The sequence below is a fragment of the Propithecus coquereli genome, unplaced genomic scaffold, assembly GCF_000956105.1.
Source record: "Propithecus coquereli isolate 6110/MARCELLA unplaced genomic scaffold, Pcoq_1.0 Scaffold81, whole genome shotgun sequence".
Classification (NCBI taxonomy): Eukaryota; Metazoa; Chordata; class Mammalia; order Primates; family Indriidae; genus Propithecus; species Propithecus coquereli.
This window is the reverse complement of record NW_012154285.1, coordinates 6,003,344-6,028,010: the sequence shown is the minus strand read 5'-3', so window position 1 is coordinate 6,028,010 and position 24,667 is coordinate 6,003,344. Positions and strand designations below refer to the sequence as shown.

The 24,667-nt window shown below is 50.3% G+C and overlaps 1 protein-coding gene across 1 annotated transcript in view; it reads right to left on the bottom strand.

The window, feature by feature from the left end:
- Nucleotides 1-24,667, bottom strand: part of CUX2 (cut-like homeobox 2) — a 237,998-nt gene that overhangs the window by 81,813 nt on the left and 131,518 nt on the right. Inside the window, exons 2-3 of the mRNA XM_012663576.1 lie at nucleotides 7,614-7,724; nucleotides 3,882-3,929 (exon numbers count right to left, since the gene is read on the bottom strand). Of these exons, the coding sequence (XP_012519030.1) occupies nucleotides 3,882-3,929; nucleotides 7,614-7,724 (159 nt within the window). The remainder of the gene's footprint in view (nucleotides 1-3,881; nucleotides 3,930-7,613; nucleotides 7,725-24,667) is intronic.

Below are 24,667 nucleotides of genomic sequence, written 5' to 3'. Positions count from 1 at the left end.
AGTGAAGCCACCAGGCAGGCTAAGGGCTATGCTTGATCGTGGCACAATGTCACTTCTGCCATGTTTTACTGGTCAAAGAAGGCGGAGGGCAGAGGGAGAAGGTTCTAGGCCCCACACAGCCATACACACATGCCATGTTGAGAACATGTAACTAACCAGCCACCTGACACACAGAATCTCACTGAATCTCATGCAATCCTATGAGCTGTCCCTATTTACAGATAAGGAAACAATGGATCAGAGACAGGAAGTCACTTGCTAAGGTCACACAAGCTTGTCAGTGTCAGGGTGGGACCCAGACCACACGTGTCTGGCCACCACATGCTCCTGTTTCCCCTGGGGGTCAAAGATCATGTCAGCCCTCTTGGTTGCCCAACTACTGTGTGTCAATCAGGCCCAGGTGAACGTCTCTGTTCCAATCCAAACAAAAGGGTTTCCCACCACGCAGGCCACATCCCCTCCGTGGTGGGAGGAGGAGGAAGCAGAGGAAAAGGAAATCTCCCAGCAGCGGCTCTGTGGTCTTCCTAGCTAGCTGGACCGGTGCACACACTCTTTAGAAAAGTTTCACCTCTGATTTAGCATAACAAAACTTTTAATTTAGATGTTTTCATGTCTCTCTCCAAGTAAAAATAAGTTTAAAATAATGACTGTAATAAATGAAGGTAATTAATTGTAGTTTGTTCCTTTACTGTCTAGTCAGCTTAATTTTACCTTTTCAACTAATAATGAGAAAATAATTTTTGTGCTCGGAGGGTTAATGATATGTAACTGCGAGAACTGCTAATTGCATGTTGCAATCCATCCATCAACAACCCCATCTGTGCGACTTGATTATGTTTGCTAAATTATTGCTTTGAATTATCTTTCATAAAGCAACTTTCGTAATTAGCGGGGCTTTCGTCTTGCTCTTTTCTCTGTGCGCAAGGATATTCAAACTTTGGCCATTTCAAGCTGTCTCCATTAAGCCACCTTCTCCGGCTGTCTTTGTTTCCCTGAGCAGGGGAAATCAAAACTGTCCTTTAAGCAATCAAGGCAGAGAGAGGAGCTTCCTTGATTCACAGCAGGGCAAAATCACTTCCTCTCTGCCCCCTCCCACTGGCGCACGCACATACACACTGGGAAAAAAAGACCCGCATGTATATAATATGAAAAGATAAAAGATGCCCAGCTTCTGTATATACCAGGGCTGGTGGAGCGAAATTCAGAAATGAACTCGAACGTGGTGTATTTCAAGGAGAGGCCTGTGTCGGGGAGGAAGGAACGACGGGTGTGATGTTCAGCCCCGGTGTTTTATGGGCTAGTTTATGTGACTTGGGACGGTGCTGGCCCCAGGGAATACTTGCAGGAGGTGATTAATGCCCACTTGGGAATCCACAGCTCCAGCCCGGAGCCTGGCGGGTTGCGAGAGAGAAGCAGTATAAAGGATGAGCCCTCATTAAAAAAATTAAAATGAAAATCAAATTTGGATTATAAACGGCCTGTGCATGTGCAGCTTGTTCTGGATGAAGAAGATGCTTTTTATTAACACCTTCCTTCGGCGGTGTCTCTTCCCCGACGCGCGGGGAGGGACACGCGGCCGCAGGGCGCAGTCAGTAGATCGTGAGGAAAGCAGGGGTTTCGGGGATAAAATTCCAGACAAATGTAGTCTTTATGGTACTTTACAGGGAGGACGGAAAGCCCTCTTAAGAAAATTAACGAAGTTCCTTCAAGATCCCCGGCTATTAAAACAGTGTCTATTCAACACGCAACATGGGTTTTCAAAACGAGAATTCAGCTGCGTCTTTTCTTTCAGCCCCACTAAGACTTTCTCTGCCCCAGTACTTGTTGAGCACCAACTGTGTGCCAGACACCGTGATGCCTCCAAGCTGCTTAGTTTTTCGAATCCTTATTGTCAGCCTCCTTCGCCAGAGGGAAGCCGGAGTTCAGAGGGAGGTTAAGGAACATCCCGAGGCCACACAGCTGGTTCAGGAGCAGGGCTGAGATTCCAACCAGGCCTGCCTGAGTCCCACGTGCATGAGCTTTCCGCCGGGCTGCACTCGGGCTTCTCCTGATCCTCACCTGAACTTAACCTTTAACTCTCTCTTTGACTGAAAAGATGACATCAGTTCACGCCTGCTTCCTACAGGGAAAGAAAGCTCCGTTCTAAAAAGCCCTGAATGTCTAGTTAAGAAAGAGGCAGATTCCAGCCCAGCCATAGTAGAGGCCAAATAAATCTGTACTGGAGGTCGCCGACAGTAAGAATAAAAAAATACCCAAGACTTCTAATACGCAAGGCAGTATTCTAAGCACTTTATCAGTGTGAATTTTGTTCTTCCCCAATCACACCCTATGAGGTAAGTATAATTACTATCCCATTTTACAAATGAGGACACAGGCACAGAGAGGTTAAGTAATTTGCCTATGGTCACACAGCCAGTAAATGGCAGAGGTGGGATTCGAACCCAGGCTGGTCCCAGCATCTGTGCTCTTCACTCCCCAGCAAGCTCTCTGTGTGCCAGACGTTACATTAAACACTTTTTCTATCTCAGTTAATCTTCGAAACAACACAAAGAGATCTATGTCTTTATTTCCATTTAACAGATAGGGAAAATCAAGGCTCTAAGAGGCCAAGAGAAGCTCTGCTCACACCAACCCTAGCCAGGAACAGCTGAGAAAGCAACGCCCTCTACAAAACAGCTCAGTGCCTGTCTCTGGGCTGGGTGGAGGGATCAGCTGCCAGAGAGCATGTGTGCTAAGCACCTCATGGGACCAGGAATCGGCAGATGGGAACCTCTTTTTTTTTAAAAAAAAAAAAAAAAGAAACACAAAGCCATGAAAACACATCCCCAACATTATTGGTCTTCTTTCTGGTTTTCTTTTCCTTCCCAGCCCAGGCAACTCACAACCGAATGAATCAATACTGGATGGCCCTATAAATACATAAGCATGTCAGTCAACTCAGTAATAAAATGAAGGGATGAAAAATATGGAAATCAGCGACATTTGTGTAAATCCGCTTATCGTTTACTTTAATATAGCCTTATGCACTTACGCGGTTCCAAAGAGACAGATTTAAAGGAACGTGGCACTTGGTGGACGACAGACTTCAAGTGCAGCCCCCGCTGAGCTCTGGGGAGGGCGAATCCTTCTGGGAACCCCAAGAAGAGCCCCCTCAAGATGGAAGATTCAAGAAATGGCCTCTACTCCCACTCCTCTGACCCCTGTGATTCCAGTCACTTCCCAGCCTGTGCCAGCCAGGTAAGCGGACATTGTCCCAAACCTGGTTACAAAGTCAAGAAAAGGGGAGAAACACGGGAGGTTCTACCCCATCACAGGGCTCCGGAAAGGCAAGAGAAATGATTTGCCAAGGACAGCTCAGCTGCTGCCAAAGAAACTAGGGCCCAGTGGGCTGGCAGGAAAGAACGAGGACAGTGTTGATTTTATACTCGAAGGGAGGGTCAGTACACAGATACTTGAGCAGGCTGGTAACGGCTGGGACCTATCTGCAAGGCTGCCTTAGAGAAGCACAGCAGGGCAGAATGCCGAGGAAGAACAAGGGTCACCTGGTACAAAGCTATGATTTTACAAGTGGGAAACCAAGCCTGGAAGGTGAGGTGGGTTTATTCAAGGTCACAGACCTTAGATGTAGCAGAGCCGGTATAAGGTTGGGCAAAGTTGAGGGGGAGAGAGATTTCTTGGGATCCAACCCTGGAATTCCACCGAATGCAAGAGAACCCATCCTCATCGCTACCCCATAGAAGCGGGACGCCAAAGGGAGGGGCAGCTGGGGCAGGGAAGCTTCTCCAGCGCTTCCGGAGGCTGCTGGTTTCCTCTGGCAATGCTGGGGGGTAGGAGGGGGAGCCAGGGTCCTTTTCTGACATGCCGCGGGCCTTGGGTCTTACCTCGGCTTGGAAGCTTTTTAATACAGGAGCCACCATCTCTCTGATTTCCTGAAAAAGAGATCAGCGAAGAGTTCACCACAGTGCCAGGTGGGACACCCCCACGGCCCCTGCTCGCAGCTCACTGCTGTCCCCGGCTCAGCGTTTCCCGAGCATGTCCCATGGGATCTGCACTCCATGGGCTTTCACAAGGGACACACACACGGGGTGCCAAGCCAAATCAGACTGGGAAACATCAAGTCCAAGAGGTTTCTTTCCTGAAGGACTTTTCGGGGTCTTGCACGCTGGGAATTTTCAGAAGAGGGAGAGAAGAAGCGGTGGCGTGATCTTTTATGCAAAGAAGTATCTTTGAGTGGTCCTTCACGGGACACTCTTTGGAAGGGGGGCTGGAGAGGTGGCCCCAATTCTCCACAATCAGCTCTAAGTCATCAAAGTTCCTTCCTGAAAACCTTCCATCCTTCCAGGTTGCCTGGGCTCTGGGCTGCCTCCTTTGGGTGGCCTCTGCTACCCCACCCTGTGCCACCACACCAGCAGACCGCATTTTGCATTTTAGCAATGCCACCTGTGTACCTGACTCGCCTTGCTCACCAGAACGTGTGGTTTCTGGGACCTTGGCTGCCCTCCCCTTCAGCTCCCACCTCAGAAGAAGGGCTCTGCAAGTGTCTGATTAACCCCAGGATGTGGGCTGCCTTCAGAAGGAGGTTTGTCCTGGTCACCACAAGCCTCCTACTTCCAGATCCCAATTTCCTGACTTTCATAAGTGACCCTGAGGTTCCCAGCCCCATGGGCTCCCCTGGCAAACTCCTATGAGTTCCTCTCTCTGGCATGTAAGAGGGAAGCCTTTTTTTATTTCATTTCACTTTTTTGAGACAGGGTCTCAATCTGTCACCTAGGCTGGAGTGCAGTGGTGTCATCGTAACTCACCGCAACCTCAAACTCCTGGGCTCAAGTGATCCTCTGGCCTCGGCCTCCCTAAGGGTCAGGATTACAGGCGTGAGCCACCGCGCCCAACTGGGAAGCCTTTTAGAATCATGTGCCCAAGATTCCAACCCTAATCCTCCAATCTCCTCCGAGATCCACTGGTAACTCTCCCAACGGCAACCAGCCACATCCACGAGAAACCCCCAGGGGAGGGGAGCTGAGGAGGCAAGTGAGGGGAGCAGGAAAGGAAGAACCAGGCTGGGGAACACACACGCTCGGGTAAAGAGGAAACCCCTGAATTATGAAAATAAGTCTGTGTTGCTTCTGCCCCTGGAAAAAGTCCCTCTTTGGGGCCCTGGGCACCCCTAATCACTGGGGATCTTCGGGAGGGACACGGGTGGTGCACGTGGACCTAGTGGACTTGATCACAAAGAGCCACGGGTGCACGGCTGAGCCGTGGAAAAGGAAACATGAGAACCTAGGTCACAGGTTGTGAACTGAAATGCCCACCGGGCCAGGCAGGAGTGGACGGGAGGGAGGCAGGCTGGGAGACACAAGCCCCCTTGAATGGGCTGCGCGTTCTGCTCTGGCTGACGCCTGAGCACGGGCAGTGTGGGTTGCAAGATCTACCAAATAGTCTCAAAAGATACCAGGAAATCCAATTTCAGGTAAAATCTTCTGCAATGCTAAATGTTGGCCCCTTACTGTAAACTCTGAAAGACTTTACGGACCAAATGACAAATCTATCAGCAAGAGACCTCTGGTCTAGGTTCAGGAGATGTTGGTACAAGATGGGACCTTAGATACAATCTACCCAGTCCCCTGAGTTTACAGAAGGGGAAACTGAGGCCCCAAGAGGAGCTGGACTGCTTGATGTCATACAATAAGTGAGTGGCACAGCTGGAATTTGAACCCCGGTCACCAGACTCCCCAAACAGGCTCTTTTCGTAAGCCCACACTCAAGTGAGCTTAGGGGATTCAAATCTGAGTGCCACTGGAAGGGTAAGAGTTTGAGGGGGCTTCAAGCTAATGCCAACCATTTCTAAAAGCCCACCGCCCTGATGCCTAAGCCACTGGGGGACGCTGAGCAAAGGCACCAGCCAGAGGATGTTCTTAAATAAAGCCTGGCGTGACTCTCTTATCAGGAGAGACTAGATCCAAAAATGAGATTTTCGGAGGCACAACTATAATAGGAATGGAAACTTATTCCTTCTAATTACATAATTACATAATTATGCAGTATTAAAATTATGTAAGCTGAACTCCAAGGCTTAAAATCTGGCCTGGATTTCCCTCATCACCTGGGGGTTCCCGCGTGGCCGGGGGAGAAAGCTCGCTGGGCTAGGGGAGGGAGGATGAGACGGAGAGTCTGAGTTGACCAGAGAGGGTGCACATGGGGCTGTGAGTAACTGGGGTCGATTCACCTCTGCTTCCTGGGGAACGGAGAGTCAGAGGTGCCCTCATTCTGGGGAGAAAAATTTGTTTATAGACCAAGCCATGTTCTGTTCTAAAAGGGAAGGGAGGCGTCCTCAGAGCAACCTATGGCTTCTTAGCTCTTGGAGTTTACGCCAAAGACCTGGCTTGGCCTTCCTGAAGCCACAACATAGGAGACACTCTGCCATCCGAGATTCAAGCCTCTTTTCCACACACAGGCTAACCCCCCAAACCTAAGCTTCCTTCTAGACTTGCTCTGTGGACAAATTCCAGCTAGATCCTAGTCCCCTCTCTTGCCTTGAAGATTCAGAGATAATTGAGACTTGTACGAGAAGGATTTTGCAGGTAAGAGACTGAGGTTGACTCAAAGGTGCAACCTGTCTGTGCTCACGTGGTCTGCTTCCTGGCTGGGCCCGCCCCTCCCCCATAGGCAAGACGGCGCAAGAGACCCCCGGTGATTCGGACAGGCAGAGTGTACCTGCTGGAACCAATGTCTCCCATCCGAATGTCAAACCCTGCCCCATCCTCCTTCAAGATCCAGCACACCAGAGCAGATAAGGACAGATGCTAACCTTCTGCTGGCCAGAGGAAAACACAGCTCGCTTTGGGAGAGGTCTGGCCTTGGAGCCCTGTGACGTGTTTCCCACGACAGCTCTGATGTGCCGCATCCCTGCCAACATCGTATGGAGTCAGAGGGCTTTATTTCCCCTACTTGTGCTTATTCCCATCATCTTTCCCCTTAATTCAAGAAGCAACAGGGGGCCTGATAGAGAAGAGAAAGAAATTCACACATTCGCCCCCGTACAGAACACGAACGTGTCTGTTCCCGCCTGTTCCCGCCTGCTCCTCTGGGGGCCTTGCATTGCTGGGGCCTGGTCATTCTCTGGACCACCCCGATGGCAGCCAGGAAAGACAAAGCTGGTTGTTGGAACCGCAGGGCAGGAGGGGAAAGGGAAGGATGAGGGGCTGCAAGATGGTGAGCGATGAAGAGCCGAAGAGGGTGGCAGAGGGTCCACAGCAGCCATCGCGCAGTGGAAAAGCAGGATAAAATCAAGAACTCTAGACCAGCTTTTTTGCCACAAGGCCAAGCACTGGACTTAGATATGCATGCGTGTGTCGGGCGGGGGGAGACGGACATGTCACAGTGCCCTCAAAACCAGTGATTTTAATGGAGAAGCGTTCTGCCCTTCCTTTAGTTGGCACCACTGAGCGCCACTATACCAGGAAACATCAAAAGGTTGGGGGCTGTAATTTTTCTTTGGGGCTAATTAGCTTCTTTTCTTGTTAGTCACTTATGTCTACAGTTTGCAAAATATAGCTTGAACAGAGAAAAATCTGCATTCCTACTGAGTTAATTCTATAACAGCAAATATACTGTACCTCAGGTACATTTTTCTTAAATTCCCGGCGGAGTTCAATTAAATGTTTATGAGAATGTTCACTCTCCTCCTGCCGCGCAGACAGCTCGGAAGCGACGGAATTAAGCTCCTTCTGGAACAATAAAAAAAAAGAGAGAGAGAGAAAAGAAAAGGATTTTTTTCCTCTTTTTCCTCTTTAATCATCGTTCAAAACAGCATTCTGAACAAGTTTTCTTAACTTACAAAGCTGAGCAAAGACAGGATATTGACTCCTGGCACAGATGAATAATTTACAAAACTAGAGATGCTACCAAAAAAAGTCCAGGACAGCTTTTTTGCTCATTGGAAGTCGGGCCAGATCAATATTCTCCTATACAAAGTTGGGTGGAGTTGTGTTTTTTTTTTCATCTCTTCCCCACCCCCTGCCCCACCTCTTAAATTTCCAAAGGAGTGATGGCATAAGCTTGTCAGTAACTGTAGAAAACATCTCCAAACCGTGTCAAAATAGTAAAGTGCGGCATATTGTATGGGCATATTATAGCGTAAGAAAGTGCTGTCGACAGCTTTCATATATCAGAGGTGGGAACTGTTCCAACTATGACTTACTTACACTTAAAGGTTCATAAATACGCCTTTTAAGATATAGATGGCTTTTTAATTTCAGTAGATTTTGGAAAAATGAAGGTGCCAATAAGAAGCAAGCTGACCTTTTGTGTATCCTGCAGTAAATCATTTAAGGTTCACTTCAAGTATAAGAAATACCTCATTGACGACTCCAGGATTCAGAAGAAATGGATTGGAAGGCGCTCTGCCTGCCTGTGTGCAAGGAAGGCGGCAGACCAGGTTTTTACAGGACATACCAGCGAGGGGGCAAAGAGAGAGGGAAGGCAGGGGGGATGCGCCAGCTCGCATGCACGTTAACAATGTCTGATGGTCGTCATACACACATAGTTGATCACCCCTCTCGAAGCTTTCTTCACTTTAACGGTGGCAGTTTCACACAGAGAGTACAATTTACCATGAGTTGTCATAGATTTCATTTGCATAATTCAAGAAATGCTCTGTTTATGTGGTCTGCTGCTTTCCTGCACCATCTCGAGATGGGCTTTTTTTCTGGACCATAACTCGAGGAGCATTTCTGTATATATCACCCGATTATATTTGCAGCAATCAAGCCCCATAATTTCCTAAATCTGGTGATGCAATAAATTTCTGCAATCAGATTTATTAAAAACACACACGCAGATGCGGGAGTGTATTTCTAGGGTGAACTCTTTAATCTAACATATGTATGCTGAGGCCCAGCACCGCGCTGAAAGACCCCATTTGTCATCGCTAATACACATTCATCTTGCACACACAATGAAACACTTTTACCATTAGATAATGAAATAAAAGTACTATTAACCCGCTGCAAATCCTTTTCCCTCTAAGAGACGAAATGCATGGTAATTGTCTTATGTCACATCTGAGAGTCGGTAAATCTGCTCAATAGCAGTTCACCACAGCACCGTAAACCTGGGACCCCAAACCTGGGACAAGTGTCTCTGGCTTATGGGCCCTTTTTGAGAAATCCAGGGAAGCGTTTCTATTTCTGGGGAAATATCTAACCTCTTCAGAGAATCATGAGACTAGAAGGAGAAGGTAGAGGCATCAAAGTAGCGCATTCAAGTAGGGGCGAGGGAGCCGGCGCTCTCCAGGGTGCTGAAATCAGTTCTCGCCGCCGCAGAGCGGTCCTCCCACTCAGAGGAGCGGTGGGGCTTCTAGTCTAAAAGCCCCATGGAATTTTGAGCCAGGCAAGGAACAAGGCATCACGAGAAAAGAAAAAAAGAGGAGATTTTGGCTTATTATTATTTAAAACTAATTGCGGTTTCCAATAAAGAAACCACAATTGACCATAACCAAAATAGTGAGCTACGACTAGGGAGAGATCGGTGTTTGCAGAAATAGACAAAGGTAGACAAAACCTAGCCAGTTGGCGCAGCCAGGTGGACAGAATTTCACTTGGCAGGAGACAGAACGGGAATGCCATGGTCAATCTGAGTGGTAGTGGAGTGCTCACAGTTTTTCTTAGTTTTTCTCATCTCTATTGAAGACAAAGATGTGATTTTTTACATTGCTGTAGGACAAACAGAACTGGGAGTTGGGTAAGCATTCGGTTCTGGATTATCATGTGTTAGACACTACGTTCTTATCTTGGGGACATTGTCTCCCCACACCACAGCAACCAATATACCTCGTGGGGGCTGGACTTTGACTCCTCACTAAAAACATCCAACCCAGGTTCTGAAAGGAAATCACACAGCAGGGTAAGCGCAAGCGCCTGATGTACTGTACCAGACGATTATGCCCGGCTCCCTCCACCGGCACCGCACGGGCGCTTGTGGGGGCAAATCACTGTCAGATGTGATGTAAGACAATTACCGTGCATTTCATCTCTTAGAGGGAAATGGGTTTCTGCTGTGTCTACACTGCAGTGAGGGCAGAGCCAGGCAAGGCAGGGGGACTTGAGTGTGCCCCCAGCCCTGGTCCCGCTGCAAGCCCAGCCTTTGATGTCTTTCCTGCTTAGCCACTGAGGAGCTGATGATGTCACCGATACTCACGTTCTTCTCAGCTTTGCCTAAATCCCTGCTCATCCTTCAACCCTGAATTCTTGCTACATTTCTACCGTAAACACACTAACACCAATAATAATACTAGTAAATAATAATAACCATAACTACCATTTATGGAGTGTTTGCACGTGCCAGGCACTAGGCTAAGCTCCTAACATATATCATCCCGTGGAACAAACACATTAATGTGTCTGTAAGGTGATTCAAGCAGGGACTCAGAAATAAATTATAGTCAATTCTAATAATCGAGGTGTGGATTATCTCCTTGGTGGATTATCAAGGCAAATTTTTAATGCCCTACTCTCCAGCGGGGTTCTGCTCCACTTCCTTATTAGCTGGGGGGGGTGTTCAGGGAGCTTGTTTTAAATGATATAAATGTGTAAAGCATCAAGCACAGTACCAAGTGTTCAATAAACATGGACTGATATTAATCTTATATTTAGATAAACAGAGAGCTCAGAAAACACCCCACCAGATCGATGATTCCAAGAATTCCAGATTTCACAAGTCAGTAAAAATTTTACTTAAAAAAGACTGACAGGGCCAGGCGCGGTGGCTCACGCCTATAATCCTAGCTCTCTGGGAGGCCGAGCGGGTGGATTGTTTGAGCTCAGGAGTTCGAAATCAGCCTGAGCAGGAGTGAGACCCCGTCTCTACTAAAATTAGAAAGAAATTAATTGGACAACTAAAAATACATAGAAAAAATTAGCTGGGCATGGTGGCGCATGCCTGTAGTCCCAGCTACTCGGGAGGCTGAGGCAGGAGGATCGCTTGAGCCCAGGAGTTTGAGGTTGCTGTGAGCTAGGCTGATGCCACAGCACTCTAGCCCGGGCAACACAGTGAGACTCTGTCTCAAAAAAAAAAAAAAAAGACTGACAGGTAATTGTCAAATGTTACTGTATCAAGCAAAGACATTAAAAACCACTCCCTCCCGCCCTAAAAGAAAGGATATCTGAGCATTAACAAAGCAAGAGGGGCAATGATCACATCAACAAGGGTCTTTTAAAATAAACACATCCAAAATTAAAAAGCTCATGGCACTATATTTATTTGAAGGAACAGCAAAAAAATTCTGTCATAAACAATCACGGGTCTGAAGTCGAGTTTTAGAAACTCGTGTCCAAGCCACCACACATGCAGCTCGCAGGGCCTCTCCTTCGATAATCAAGCAGAAGTCGGCATCCTCTCCCACCTGGCCCCTGGCCCCCGGCCCTGGGGGATTCATGATTAACACAGCCCCAGACTTTGGGCCAGGCCCAGGCAGGGAGGAGACTCATCTGATTAACCGGCCATCAGCAGCAGACAGACAGCCCGGAGCCCGGCGCAGACCATTCAAATAATGATCATCATAAACAGCCCATTTGCAACTAAAAAGAAATAATTTTAATGAGCTTGAAGCAGATGATAGATGCAGCTGAGGCTCGGGCCAATGTGCAGGGAGAAAGGAAGCTGGGGCTGAGCGGTACCAAGACCAGGCGCTGTAGGAAGAAGCTGGGGGCTGGGAAAGGAAGGGGCTCTTCTGATGGCATCTGCAGGCCTCACTGGAAGTGCCCACCATCCTGCGAGTGCCCCTAGCTCCAAGAGGGTCTGCCATCACTGTGCTGGCCAATCCTGGGACTTAGACCTCCAAAACACTCAGAACCTATGTGCCAGAAGGAACCCTCAAGGTCACCCAGGTCATTGCTCTTCAAATTTTGACCATACAAGTTCCTCTGCATGAATTTTGTTGTACTAAAACTTAATATTTATCTTCAAATTGACCCATATTGTTTTCTTTTTTATTGAGAGATGCATAGCTTTAAATTTAATGTTAAGCTTAATGAATTTTTATACCCGAGTAACCGCTGCCCAGATCAAGATATCGAATGTTCACACTCCAAGTACCTGAGAGAGCTCCCTTGTGTCCCTTCCTGGCCAGAACCCCCTAAAAGTAACCATTATTCTAGGCCTAGCATCACAGGTAAAATTTGCCTGTTCTTGACCTTCATATAATGTCTCCCTGCTTTTTTAACCTAAATAAGTACATTTGAAAAGGACACTTTGTTTTTTATCACTAGAGAATCAGATGCCATAAACAGACAGTAGCCGTTAAAATAAAAGTACAATGGAAACACAGCATGGCTGTCTGATTTTGTTATAAAAGGCCAGCAAGCGCTGGAGGGGTGTTAAAGGGAATGTAGTACCCAGCAGAGACTTTTTGCTTGTTGGAATGAGAAGGGATGACAGAGAACTGAGAAGGGACAGCTGTTCCTCATGACCCCAGTCGATTCCTTCTAACACCAGGTCTACTTACTGCTTTCAATCTCATGTCCCATCAGTGGCCATGTGCCCCACACTTCAGCAAACACTCATCATACCCGAGTCTCCATCCATTCGTTCATTCATTCTCTGTTGCCCGGGCTGGAGGGCAGTGGCACAATCCCAGCTCACCGTAACCTCAAACTTCTGGGCTCAAACAATCCTCCCACCTCCGCCTCCCCAGTAGCTGGAATTACAGGTGCATGCCACCACACCTGGCTTCTCCCATTTTAAAGATGAGGAAACAGACACAGACAGCTTTGGGTACCTGCCCATGTCGCACACCTGGTCTAAGAGGCTGGACTTCCTCAGAGAGGACAGTGGGTCTTGGCTAGAGAAGGAACACTGTTGGTTATCTATGGAGAGGCCAGTTGAGCGTTCTCGATTTACCGGAGTTTCTCCAACCAGAAGCGACAGGGAATCTTATAAGAATATTCAGTTTTTAGAGCAATGTCAGACATGATCCTCGAGGGTCAACTGTATACAAGGCTTTGAGCTAGATGCTGCGTTCTTATCAGGGAAACTCACGTAAGCCACAACCTGAGCACGTGAGCTCTCCCCTGCACGTGTGCGCACTCTTCTCGGCTCCAGACACTCCCCTACCGGACGCATCCTAATACCAACTCTGAGAAGAGACCTTCCAAAAGAGTTGCAGTGACTGTTGGGGGCAGGGGTTAAGGAAGTGAGGACCTCAGGTGTTCCCAGGCTTTGAAGGGATTCCACGAAGTGAAACCATCTCTTCCTCAATATATCCCTCCCTGGCTCAAAACCGGCCTGTGGCTCCCCGCTGGCCTGGAACAACCTGCTCACCCTTAGGGGTCACTGGGCCCCTGCTGGCCTCTCCTGTCACCCCCACTCCTTGTCTCCTTCCCAGCCAGACTGAATTCCCCCCGGAATCCAAATGCGCCAGCGTCTCCCAAGTCCATGGCTCCGCAGACTCCTTCCCTCCACCCGGACGATCTCATTCTGTCTTCGTGGCATGGTCTTACTCATCCTTCATGTCCCAGCTTAAAAGTCTCCTCTTCCAGAAAGGCTTCCTGGACACTCCCGAGGTCCAGGTATCTTCTTTGTGCCCCTGTTAACTCTTTCTGACATTTGCCACCAGATTTTATTTTTCAAAGCCCTAGAAACTTTTCTTCAAATGAAATCTTACACAGAAGATTCTTATAGGAGAAAGGAGCTCAATTAACATTTACTGAGCACATATTAGTATCTGTGTGCTCATATTTATTGAGTACACTAAGTACCTTACGTATATTACCTCCTGTAAGGATATCTATATAAAGTGACAGTCGAGATTCCAGGCCAGGTCTCGAAAACCAAACAGAGCAGTGATTATGCCTTCCAATACAATCACTACCCGCCCCCACCAAGGTAAACATGAGCTCTGAGATGTTGAACCTCATCTATCCAGCTGCCCACCTACCCATCTATCCAAGCACTCCTGGTCTCTGGTGTGCCAGGCACCAGATAAGGGGGGATGGCAATGATGAACCAGACACAGCCTGGATCCTCCAAGAGCTCAGAAACCGAAGCAGACAGTGAGGGCATCAATAATTCTGGTAAAAAGTGCCAAAGGCCATCATGCCGAGGCATTGCCTCATTGCAGGCTTGGAGAAGAGTGAAACCCTAACATGTCTGCTGTACTGCCTTCAGGCAGGTGTGGAAACTGATTGGGCAAGCGAGAGGCAGAGTTTTAATTAAATCACCGTGGTCCCCACCTTCGGCAAGGGCTGCCAGTAGGCACCGAGGTACTAGCCAGGCTCGACGCCCTTTATCCAACATCCATCCAATCACCCAGCCAACCCTCCATTTATCCGTTTGTCCAATCATCCATCTACCCAACCAACCAACCCTCCATTTACCTAACTGGTCAGCCATCTTCCAAAGGATCATCCCTTCATCTGTTCTTCCAACTGATCATCCAGCACCCATCTACCCATCACTCAGCCAGTCATCCCTCCACCATCTGTCCCCATCCTGTCATCCACCCAGCCAATTATGGCCCCACGCCTGTGCCAGGCACAGTGCTGGGAACCGGTATGTAGAGATGCCTGACACGGTCCTGTCTTTGAGGAGTTCACAGTGCAGTGAAGAGACAGATCAGTTCTTACACTGTGTGTCTAAACATACCACGAGAAGTATGAACGAAGTGTGATGGGAACACAGAGAGCAAGGTGACTGACTGGGGGAAAGAGTCACCAAGGTGGGAACATCTGACCTGGGTCTGGAAGGCTGAGGAGTTTGTCAGACAACGAAGCCAAGCAACCCAGGCAGAGGGATGAAAATACTGCGAAATCCCCTAACTGGTCTCCCTGTTCTTCAGTTTTCTTCTCCTTAACATGTATTACCATCAAACACACTGTGTATTTACTTATTTACTAGAATGAAAACTCCTTGAGAGCAAGACAGATTTTGCTCTTCCCCCTTTATCATACCCTCAGTGCTAGAACAGTTATTGTCACACAGTAGGTACTCTAGAAACGTTCGGCAGTTGAATGAACGAATGAATGAATGAATGCTATGTGCCAAGGCCAGAGGTCCTGGTCTGTCAGGGCAACGGTGACATGGTTCACAGACCACTGACCTGCATTCAAACCCTGGCTTTGACACCTCACTAATGGCATGACCTTCAGACAAGTGGCTTGACCTCGGTTTCTGTGCCTGTAGAATGGGGATACAATTCCACGTCTGTAGGGTTACTGCGAGGCCCTCTTGAGAATCAGACTGTAGTAGGTAAAGTGCCTGGCATGGTGTCCAGGGTCTTCAGAGTGTTGTCAACCTCCAATGGAAAGGCAGTCCCTCAGGGGTGGCGACGGTGTCTCTCTTGTCCACAGCGTATCCGGTGGTCTAGCTCAGTGCCTGGTGCACAGTAGGCACCCCATCAGTATTTGTGCAATTGTGGCAGGAGCAAGGTGGGGCTGCCTTTGTGGGAGCCAACGTCTCATTCTCCCTCTGGGGTCCACGGAGCTATTCAGGACTTTGCCATCAGAGTCCCAGGCAAACACGGAGGAGGGTTTCAGGGGATGGTCAGAGCACGGGGACCTGTTCTGTCTGCTGTGGGGCAGGTTGGGAGTGTCGCCTTCAGAGGGGCCTCAGAGGGCCGGCTCTGGGGGATGACCTGGCACATGCCGGCCTGCCACGAGCAAGGAGACGAGACGGATGGCTCCGCAGCCCATCGAGATGGATGACTGAGCCGCGGCTGAGAGACAGCCTGGGTTACCAGAGCCATCCATCACCCCCTGCGCCGTATGTAAATTTCAGATGCCAAGATGTATTGGGCCAATTATCCGAGGCCGGGGCAAGGGCGGCGCCTCCGAGAAACAGTTCTCAGCCAAGCTGGCTTTCCTGCGTTCCATCAGCGGGGCCCGGTGACGGACAGGTCAGGCCTGGGTGTACGCAGAAGGGCTGCCGGCCACTTCCTGGCACACTTCTAGTGCAGCGAGGACAACGGGGTGATATCCGTCCCGAGGAAGCCCACTATGTGCTAGGTCCACAACTTTGGGCACACAGTTCATTTATTTCTCCCAGTGGTGCCTGGAGTGCAGTGGATTCTCTGGAAACATCTGTTGAGGGAGCCAATTAACGGTCCTGTGATGCAGGTACCATTTTACATACAGCACCTGCAGGGAGACAAAGTCACTCACTCCAAGTCACACAGCTAGGAAGTGGCATGATGGAGACGTGAACCTAGAACTTTCTGGGTCTTTTTTCCAGGTTGTTTCCTTGGAGCTCCTCGCCAGATGCCAACAGGGCACCCTTTCCTCGCCTGTCCTTGACAAGGTCTTATGCTGAAGACCAGGAACATGGCTGGGCCTGGTCCGTCTGTCTCTCCATCTGTTTGTCCATCTGTCCATCCATCCACTCACTCCTTCCTTCAACAACTAATTTTCAGGTGCCTACAATGTTGCCAGGGACAAGACAGACCCAGGTCCTGCCCGTATGGAGCATTTGGTCACGCAGGGGGCACAGAATTAAAACTGCAGGTGGGCATGGTGGTGCGCTCCTGTGGTCCCAGGTACTCGGGAGGCTGAGGCAGGAGGGTTGTTTGAGCCCAGGAGTTCGAGGCCAGCCTGGGTGACATAGCAAAACCCTGTCTCTCAAATAAATAAATAAAACAAATTGTGGTACATCAAGCGCTCCTGGCGATTCCTGCAGTTCTGGCTTCCAGAAAAACCAGGCAGCAATTTGCTTTTAGTTTGAGGCAGGCTGAGAGCCAGCATTGGAAAGGCAGACCGGGTTCGAGTCCCACTGTTCTTACGTATCAGCTCTGTGAGCCTGGGCAGACCCTGGGCCACTCTGTATCCAGGTTTCACTGCTGTAAAACGGGGTCATGGTGTCACATCCCTGTGGGGGTGCCAGCTGGAGAGGAGGTCGGTGGCCTGCAGGGGGTCTTGGCTGCAGGAGGTACTTGGGGAGGGCTGGGTGCCCCAGGGCCAATGCTGGCACTTGGGCTGGGGCTGCTAACAGCCCTGAGGTTGAGGGAGGGGGGCAGCCACCTTCTCTGCCCTGGGTGTCGGGCTGACATAAATCAGCAAATCTCATCAGCTTGATCCAACAATTTCTCATCCTCTCTACTGTTGCCACCCTGGGCCAGGCCACTGTCATCACTCGCCTGGGTGACCACAGGAGCCGGCTCCCTGCTGCCACCCTCACTTCCCAAAGCCCCCTTCCCACACAGCAGCCACAGGGATCCTGTTAAACTGAAGGCATGTCCTATATCTCCGTGGCACAAAACCCTTCCATGGGTCCCATCTGAGTCAGAGTCAAGGCCCCATGTGATCCACCTTGGGCCTCACTTCCTCCGACACCCCCAGCTCCTTCTGCTCCAGCCACACAGGGGCCTTGCTGGCTCTTGAATGCACCAAGCACATTTCTGCCCCAGGGCCTTTGCACAGGCTGTTCCCTCTGCCTGCAGTGCTGCTTTTTCAGAATTCTACACGGGTCTTTCCTCGTCTTCTCAGGGTCTCTATTCTTCTACCACCTTCTCCCAGAAGGCTATCCCACCATCCTATTTAAAATAGCAAGCAACTCCTTTCTCCCTTTCCTGGCCCCTGCTTACTTTTCTCCTTAGCACTTACTGTCGACACATTCATGTAGCCACTTCTCCAACTATTTACTGCCTATTTCTACTGCCTGCCCCCCTCCAACGTCAGCTCCATGAGGACGGGAACTTTATCTGTCTGGGTCACTGCTGTATCCTGAGGCTTGGCATATACCAGGTGCTCGATACTTGCCGAATGAATCAATGTCTGAATAAGTGAACAAATGAATGATAGCCTGGCCAACTCCAGGTCACCCGCCACGGCCGTTGCCCCCACTACAGCGCCGGGCCCCACTTCCGGCACCCCCCGCCTCCCTCCCAAGCATCAGGCAGGAAAACAAGCCTGCTCCTGCCGCAGGCGGGACCTGGAGGTGGCTGTCCTTGAGAGAGGGTGTGCCAATCAAACACCTAATTATCTCGCCGGCAAGCCCCGAAAACCGGAGCCACATCTGATCACTTGCTACTGCCCTTGATTGCTGATTTATATTCCAGAGTTCTCAGAATTTAAAACCTCGTGGGCACCAGGAAAACAAAGTAGGTCCCACTCTTGACGGGTGTCAGGTGAGGGGCCAGGCAGGGACCCTTCACTCCCCTCTAAGGGCTGACACATCTGGTCTGACTGGGTGAGCTGCCAAAACTGGGGGTGGGGAAAGAGATCGCATGAAACAATCATTTATTGACTCATTCATTTGTCAAGTGTTCACTGAGCACCTACTATGTGCCAGGCACTTGCTAAGGGCCACATTACAGCAACCAAGTGCTGACCACAGGAGGGCACTTGTCATACTTCGGCCCACCTCATCTTCTGGGAGGTCTGTGCTCCTAATAACTAACCCCTTCCACAGCTGAGGAAAATGAGTCTTTGAGAGATTATGGTCAGGCAAAAGTAGGGCTGTAAACCCTGGGGTCCCCTGTCCTCCAAACCTCCGCGTCAGCTCTGAAGTGCAGAGTCTGCACCACTGTCGACATTTTCCTCCAGTTCATCTCTCTGAGCAGCCTCTATTTTGAAGTTGCGGGGAATGTGGGGTTGGGAATAAGGTCTGTGGGAACCCCAGGAAAAATTCACTTGTGTACGGGGCTAAGAGGGTGACAGGTACACCATCCAGGTAGGGAAGAAAGCATTCATGGAGTGCCTTCTGTATGCTGGGTGGGGTTCCAAGAGCTTCGTGCAGCTCACTGTCACAGACGCGCAGGCGTTGTTGTAAGGAAAGCACAGCAGGAGACAGCCGCAGCTAGCAGAACAGGGGCAGCCATCTGGAGGAAGGCACGGGAGGAGGAAGGCACGGGAGGAGGAGGGACCTGTGGGCACGGTGTGGGGGCTGGCAAACCCAGGCTGTGTTGGAGGATGGCAGGGCGCCTGGGTGCATCCTAGGGCCTTGTGGGGATTGGGCTGGAAAGTCGTGGGACCAAGGCAAGAAGCAAGTGGAAGCCGGAGGGGACTGCTGAGCAGAGGGGGAGCCCCTGCTTCTGGGCGGGTGCAGGGAGTCACGTGGGCAGGAGACTGAGCCTGGAGGCTGGGAGGGGCAGACATACCGTCCCTGCCGGCCAGGTGGCTGAGGGTGAATGGGGGCCTCAGGCAGGAGAGGGCAGTGACAGACTTTAGGGACCCACTGGAAAGGAACCAAGGCCACTTGGCAATTGGAGCTCCAGCCAGGCAAGGCTGAAGGTAAGACTGAGAGAGAAGGCCCTGAAATGGGGGCCTGATATTTAGGGCCGAGGAGAATGACTTGGATGCCAATCCATGCATATTTTGGGGCCATATTTTTCACGTGTAAACCTCAGCTGGGGATCTGTCAGGTGGGTCCCGCTGGGCCTGGCCTGGCTGACTCAGCTGACCCTCATTCATTCCACACCCACCTCAGGGGACTCCAGGCTGGCCTGAGCCACGGCCACATGGCTGCTGAGATGCAGCCATTGTTCAAGGACAGGGAAGCTGTCTCTGCCCTCACACAAAACAGGCCACTGCGCCTCAGCTTAGCTGTCCCGGGTCACACACTTGGGAAGCAACAAGGCTGGGACTTGAACCTGGGTCCTCTTAGCTCCAGAGCCCATTCACTCTCCTCTAGCGACTCAACAGCATACCCCAGCCTAAACCTCCCCACGACTTCCGACACTTCCCTCTCCTCCCTGAGGCAGAGAGAACAGTCTAGACCTGAGACTCCTGGGCCCATGCAGCTCCTAATCCCAGCTGTCTACGATTAACAGAGTTGAACTCCGATCAATCCTCAGACTCTTTGAGGGCCTAGAACATATGGAGCAGTGATCTTTAACTTCTATTAATAGTACAGCACTGTCTGATATGATAGCCACCAGCTTCCTGTGGTTATTTAAATTTAGTACATCTACATTAACTTCAGTGAAATACAATCACAGATTCAGGTCCTCGGTTGCACAAGCCACATTTCAAGTGCTCGGGGTCATACTGGACGACTCAGATTTACATCACCTAGATGATCGCGGGAGTCCTGCGGGACACAGCACTGCGTTAGAACGTCTAAGGATGTGCGGCTTTATGCCACCACCTCCACCTGCCATTTATTTCTTCAAGCTCCAACGGCTCCCAGAATTCCCAGCCCAAACCCTGACTGAAGCCAGGGACCCAAAACACATACTCGCATTTCAAGGAAGACAATACTGAGCCCATATGCTGCTAGCGGGAATGCAAACTGGTATAGCCATTTTGGAAAACAGTGTGGCAGCTTCCTAATAAGTCAGACACAAATGTGCCTTACGACGCAGCAATTCCACTACTCCACCCAAGAGAACTGAAAACATATATTCGCGTGAAGGTCTGTACACAAATGTTCACAGCAGCACCATTCACGATGGCCAAAAAGTACAAACAACTCAATGTCCATCAACCGATGAATGGATGAAATGTGGTCTATCCACACAATGGAGTATTATTTAGCAATAAAAAGAACAAAGTATTCATATATGTTACAACACGGGTGAACCTTGGAAACATTATACTAAGTGAAAGAGGCTGACACAAAAGCCCACAGATGACATGATCTCATTTATATGAAATGACTAGAAAAAGCAAATCTATAGATATAGCAAATAGATTCGTGGTTTCCTGGGGCTGGGAATGGGACCAGTGACTAAAAATGGACACAAAAGATCTTTCTGGGGTGATATAAAAGTTGTAAAACTGGATTGTGGTGATGGTTACACAACTCCATAAGTATGGTGAAAACCATTGCATTGTGCGCGTACAACAGGCGAATTTTTTAGCATGTAAGTTAAGCCCCAATAAAGCTGTTATTTTAAAAAAACTCACAAGAAATCTGGAGGTAGGGGAAGCTACGCTCAACAGCCACGCATCTGCGTAATGCTCATGCTTTCCTGTCAGAGCCTTCTTTGCCTTTCCTTCAGACTGTCATGGCAACAACAAACATCACGGACAAGTCCCTGGCGCCAGGCTCCGCGTCCAGCATTTTTACCGGAGGCGGTTCCTAGTATTCCCATCTCACAGGTGGCAAACCTGCGGGCTCAGAGAAGATATCAACATTTTCCTGCATCAGGGACCCAGAATGTGGTGGAACCAGGGTTTGAACTCGTGTCTGTCTGTCCTGCCTCTTGCAGTCCCCAGGATGCTGCACTCCGTTCTCCCCACGATGCTGGCAGAAGCTCAGAAGAACAAATCCCATTCTGTGCCCTTGAGAGCTGAAGGCTGGTGCCCAGTGACATCCCGCTGGCCGGGACCCATGGGGTCAGTTTCAGATGATTTCTATTCTAAAGCAATGTTTTGTGGGGTTTTTTTTCCCCTGGGGGTTTATAAACTCTGTCTTTTCCATATCAGGTTGAAACTTAGAATACAGGTTGTCAGCCAACATACCAGGCATTTTTCTAAATATAACCCAAATTGGTTAAGCCATTTTTAAGTGATGGAACAGTCAGAGGAGGGGAGAAAAAGATGTTGGGCAGGAGAGGGGAGGAGGGATTTAAAGGTGGCTTCAGATGCTCCTTTTTGAATGGCTTCAAACAAAATATAAAAAGGGCCTTGTTTGAATGAGACCAAGGTGGACCAGTGGTCACGGGTTCTGGCGGGTTGTGGGGCTGTATGTGACTTTCTCTGGCACTTTAGGTCTCAGACTGGCTGCTCAAGGGGTGGGTGTTTGGACACCCCTATGTGTGGGTCTCCAGAACATCCCCGTCGATGGGTCGGGAGGAGAGGACAGAGGGAGACGGGATGAGGAGGAGGAGGAGGGGGCAGGACTTTTTTCTGATGGCCACCGGGTGGTTCAGCAGCTGGATGGCTGGGAGTCCTCACGAAACGGACCTGCCCATTAAGTCGGACTCTTGCGTGAACATGCACTCGTGCAAATACACTTTAAGCACTCCCTGTGCGTGGCAGGCGCTGGGTACATCAGGCAAAGAGCGGCTTGTTCCCAGCTTACCCCTGGGGGCTTCAGGTGAAGGCAGGGGCCCAGCAGGTGACACTCTGGAATAAAGGGGTGGGGCGGGGCCGTGGCGAGCTAAGAGGTAAGTGTCCTCAATGCTCAGCTCTGGCTGACTGGTGCCACGTGGGATTGTGAGCCTAGCAGAGTCAGGGGGTCTAGTTCTCCAGAAAAGCCCCAAATCCAGATTTTTTTTGATGTGAAAATCCCCCAAATTTTAATTGTTGGCAACAAGTTCTAAAAGATTTTAACAATGAAGTTTGTGCCAAACAAAACAGACTTACTGGGGGATCTGGACCCGGCTGCCAGTTTGCAAACTCAGGTTTAGCCTGTTAATTACACGGGATGGAGAGAGGCTTATTTACAGTGTGCTTCCACATGCGTGGCCCTGGCCTACGAGAACCCCACAAGGTGCTGTTGTTATTCCCTTTGTACCTACGAGCATGCTGAGGCACAGAGAGGTGAAGTCACTTGCCTAAGGTTGTACAGCTGAGGTGGCAGAGCTGCATTCGAGCCGCAGAGTCTGCTCCAGAGACTCGCTTTAACCACAAGGCAACTGCAAGCCAGGTGGCCACTGGTGTGATACGTCCACATGTCCCGTGGGATCAGAGACCCCCAGGGATATGGGGGTCCTTAACACTGTCCAGATTCCCTGCCTTCTATAAACCTGTCACCCAGCAGGGCTGGGAGGCGCCCAAGGCTGAGAGTGACATCCAGAATATGGGTTTCTCTCGCTGTCCGTCCATCCTGGGACTGCTGCAGCCCCAGCTGGTCCTTGAGGGTCTTTAGAAGAATCGGCATTGCTTCCCAGAGGGGCACCCGCCTGCCCGTGCCCTCCACCAGTCAGAGCCAACTCCCTCTGACCTTGACGCTTCATCAGGAGGCAGAGGCCAAGCCGCAAGGCAGGGCTGACCGCTGCTGCCCACCGCCCGCTCCGGTCCTCCACCCAGCATGAGGTCCCCAGGCCTGGCTGCCTGGCCCATCCCCCCCACACCTCCAGAGCCTTCCTCCCTGGATCCCAAACAAGGGGCCCGTTCACGGCGCAGCGCTCATTACCATTTCCATCCGCCTTTATCCAGCAGATGTGCAGGCCGGCGTTACAATTACAATAACGGGGGAGAAAATAGAAAGAAATTTCGGAATTTGTTCTCCAAAGATATTCAAATTAGTTAATCAAGGGGCTTATTATTACTTCTCCTCTCCCCCCTACCCCAACAGCTATCCATGAGGATAATTGATCAGCTGCTAATAACTGATTACACTTCACAAGTGTTTTCTTATGCCCATTACCAGTGTGTTTAAAGACATTCTGTAAAGTTCTAATTATTTCAAATTGTTTCGCTGTAGAAAACACCATGGAACAGTCAGCCGTTAGCTGCGCCAGCAATGCCTGGGCCGGGTCAAAGGGTGTCTGGAGGGCCCTGGGGCGCGGTCAGGCAGGTGGGATGTGGGTGATACCTGGATTCCCGAGTCTCTCCTCCCCTCCTTGAACCCATTCTCCCCAGGATGCTGACCCAAACCCCATTCCCTAAAGACGAGCCAGGTCCAAACTCCTTAGCTCACACTCCATTGCTTCCTTCCTTTCCTCATTCATTTATTCATCGAACACAGCAGTTCTCAAACTTTTTTGTCGTGGGATCCTTTGACACACTTAAAAATGATTGAGGACCCCAAAGAGCTCTGTCTCTGTAGGTCACAGCGATCAATGTTTACCCTGTTCAAAATTAAAACTGAGAACTCTTTAAAGGACAGGAGTACACAAGCACACGCCCCGTCAGCTATCAGAACGACGACGACACCACACCTCTCGTAGTTGCTGGCAAACTTCACCTGCGTTCATGAGAAAACACGAGTGAAAAGGGAAAACAGCAGCTTGGCACCGTGATGGAAGTAATTTGACCTTTCAGACGCCCCTAAAAAGGGCTTGGGACACCCAAGGGTCACTGGCCCACACCCCAAGAACCGCTGACTTAACCTGTACCTACTGGGTCCCTGTCTGTGCCTGACCCTGTGTGGGACGGGAGGATGAGCCAGACGGACACGTTCCCCCTTCCCCGGTTCTTGCCAGGGAAGAGATCAGGCACAGGGGGTCACCCTCCCGTGGGCGGCCTCACCTACCATCCCCTGGCGTGTGAACCCGGGAGGTCAAAGGGCTGCCCAGCAGCAGGGCTGGGTTCAAACCCTGCCTCAGCCGTCTCCTCACTGCTGATCCTTGGGCTTCACGTGTGCGAGCCTGTCGCTGGCAGTCATGGGTGCTGGGGGAACCAAATGAGGTGGTCTACAAAGCCCCCACCAGAGAGCTGGCAAGTAGCAAGTGCTCCACCAACTCCCGCCTTTACCATCTGCCTCCTGAGAGACTGGCCCCGCTCGCCACAGCCTGAACACCAACCACACACCCACGGGCAGGCTCGGGCACCCGGGCCAGTGCTGGGAGGTCAGGGGAGGTGACCTGAAGGAGGTGGGGTGGTACTGGCCACGGGCTTAAACAAAAGGGGGGTCCCCAGGGAGAGAACAAGGGGAAGCACACTCCCGGCAGAAGGAAGAGAAGGTCCAAGGGCCGGGAGCTGAGGGACGCCCTGGCAGACGTCAGCAGGTGTGAGGAGAGAGGCGGTAGGTGGGGAGGGCCGCCCGTCCTAAGAACAACGGTAATAAGAACAATAATAACAATGGCAGATGGCCACACAATGACCACTGCAGGCCAGGCACATTCTTGGCA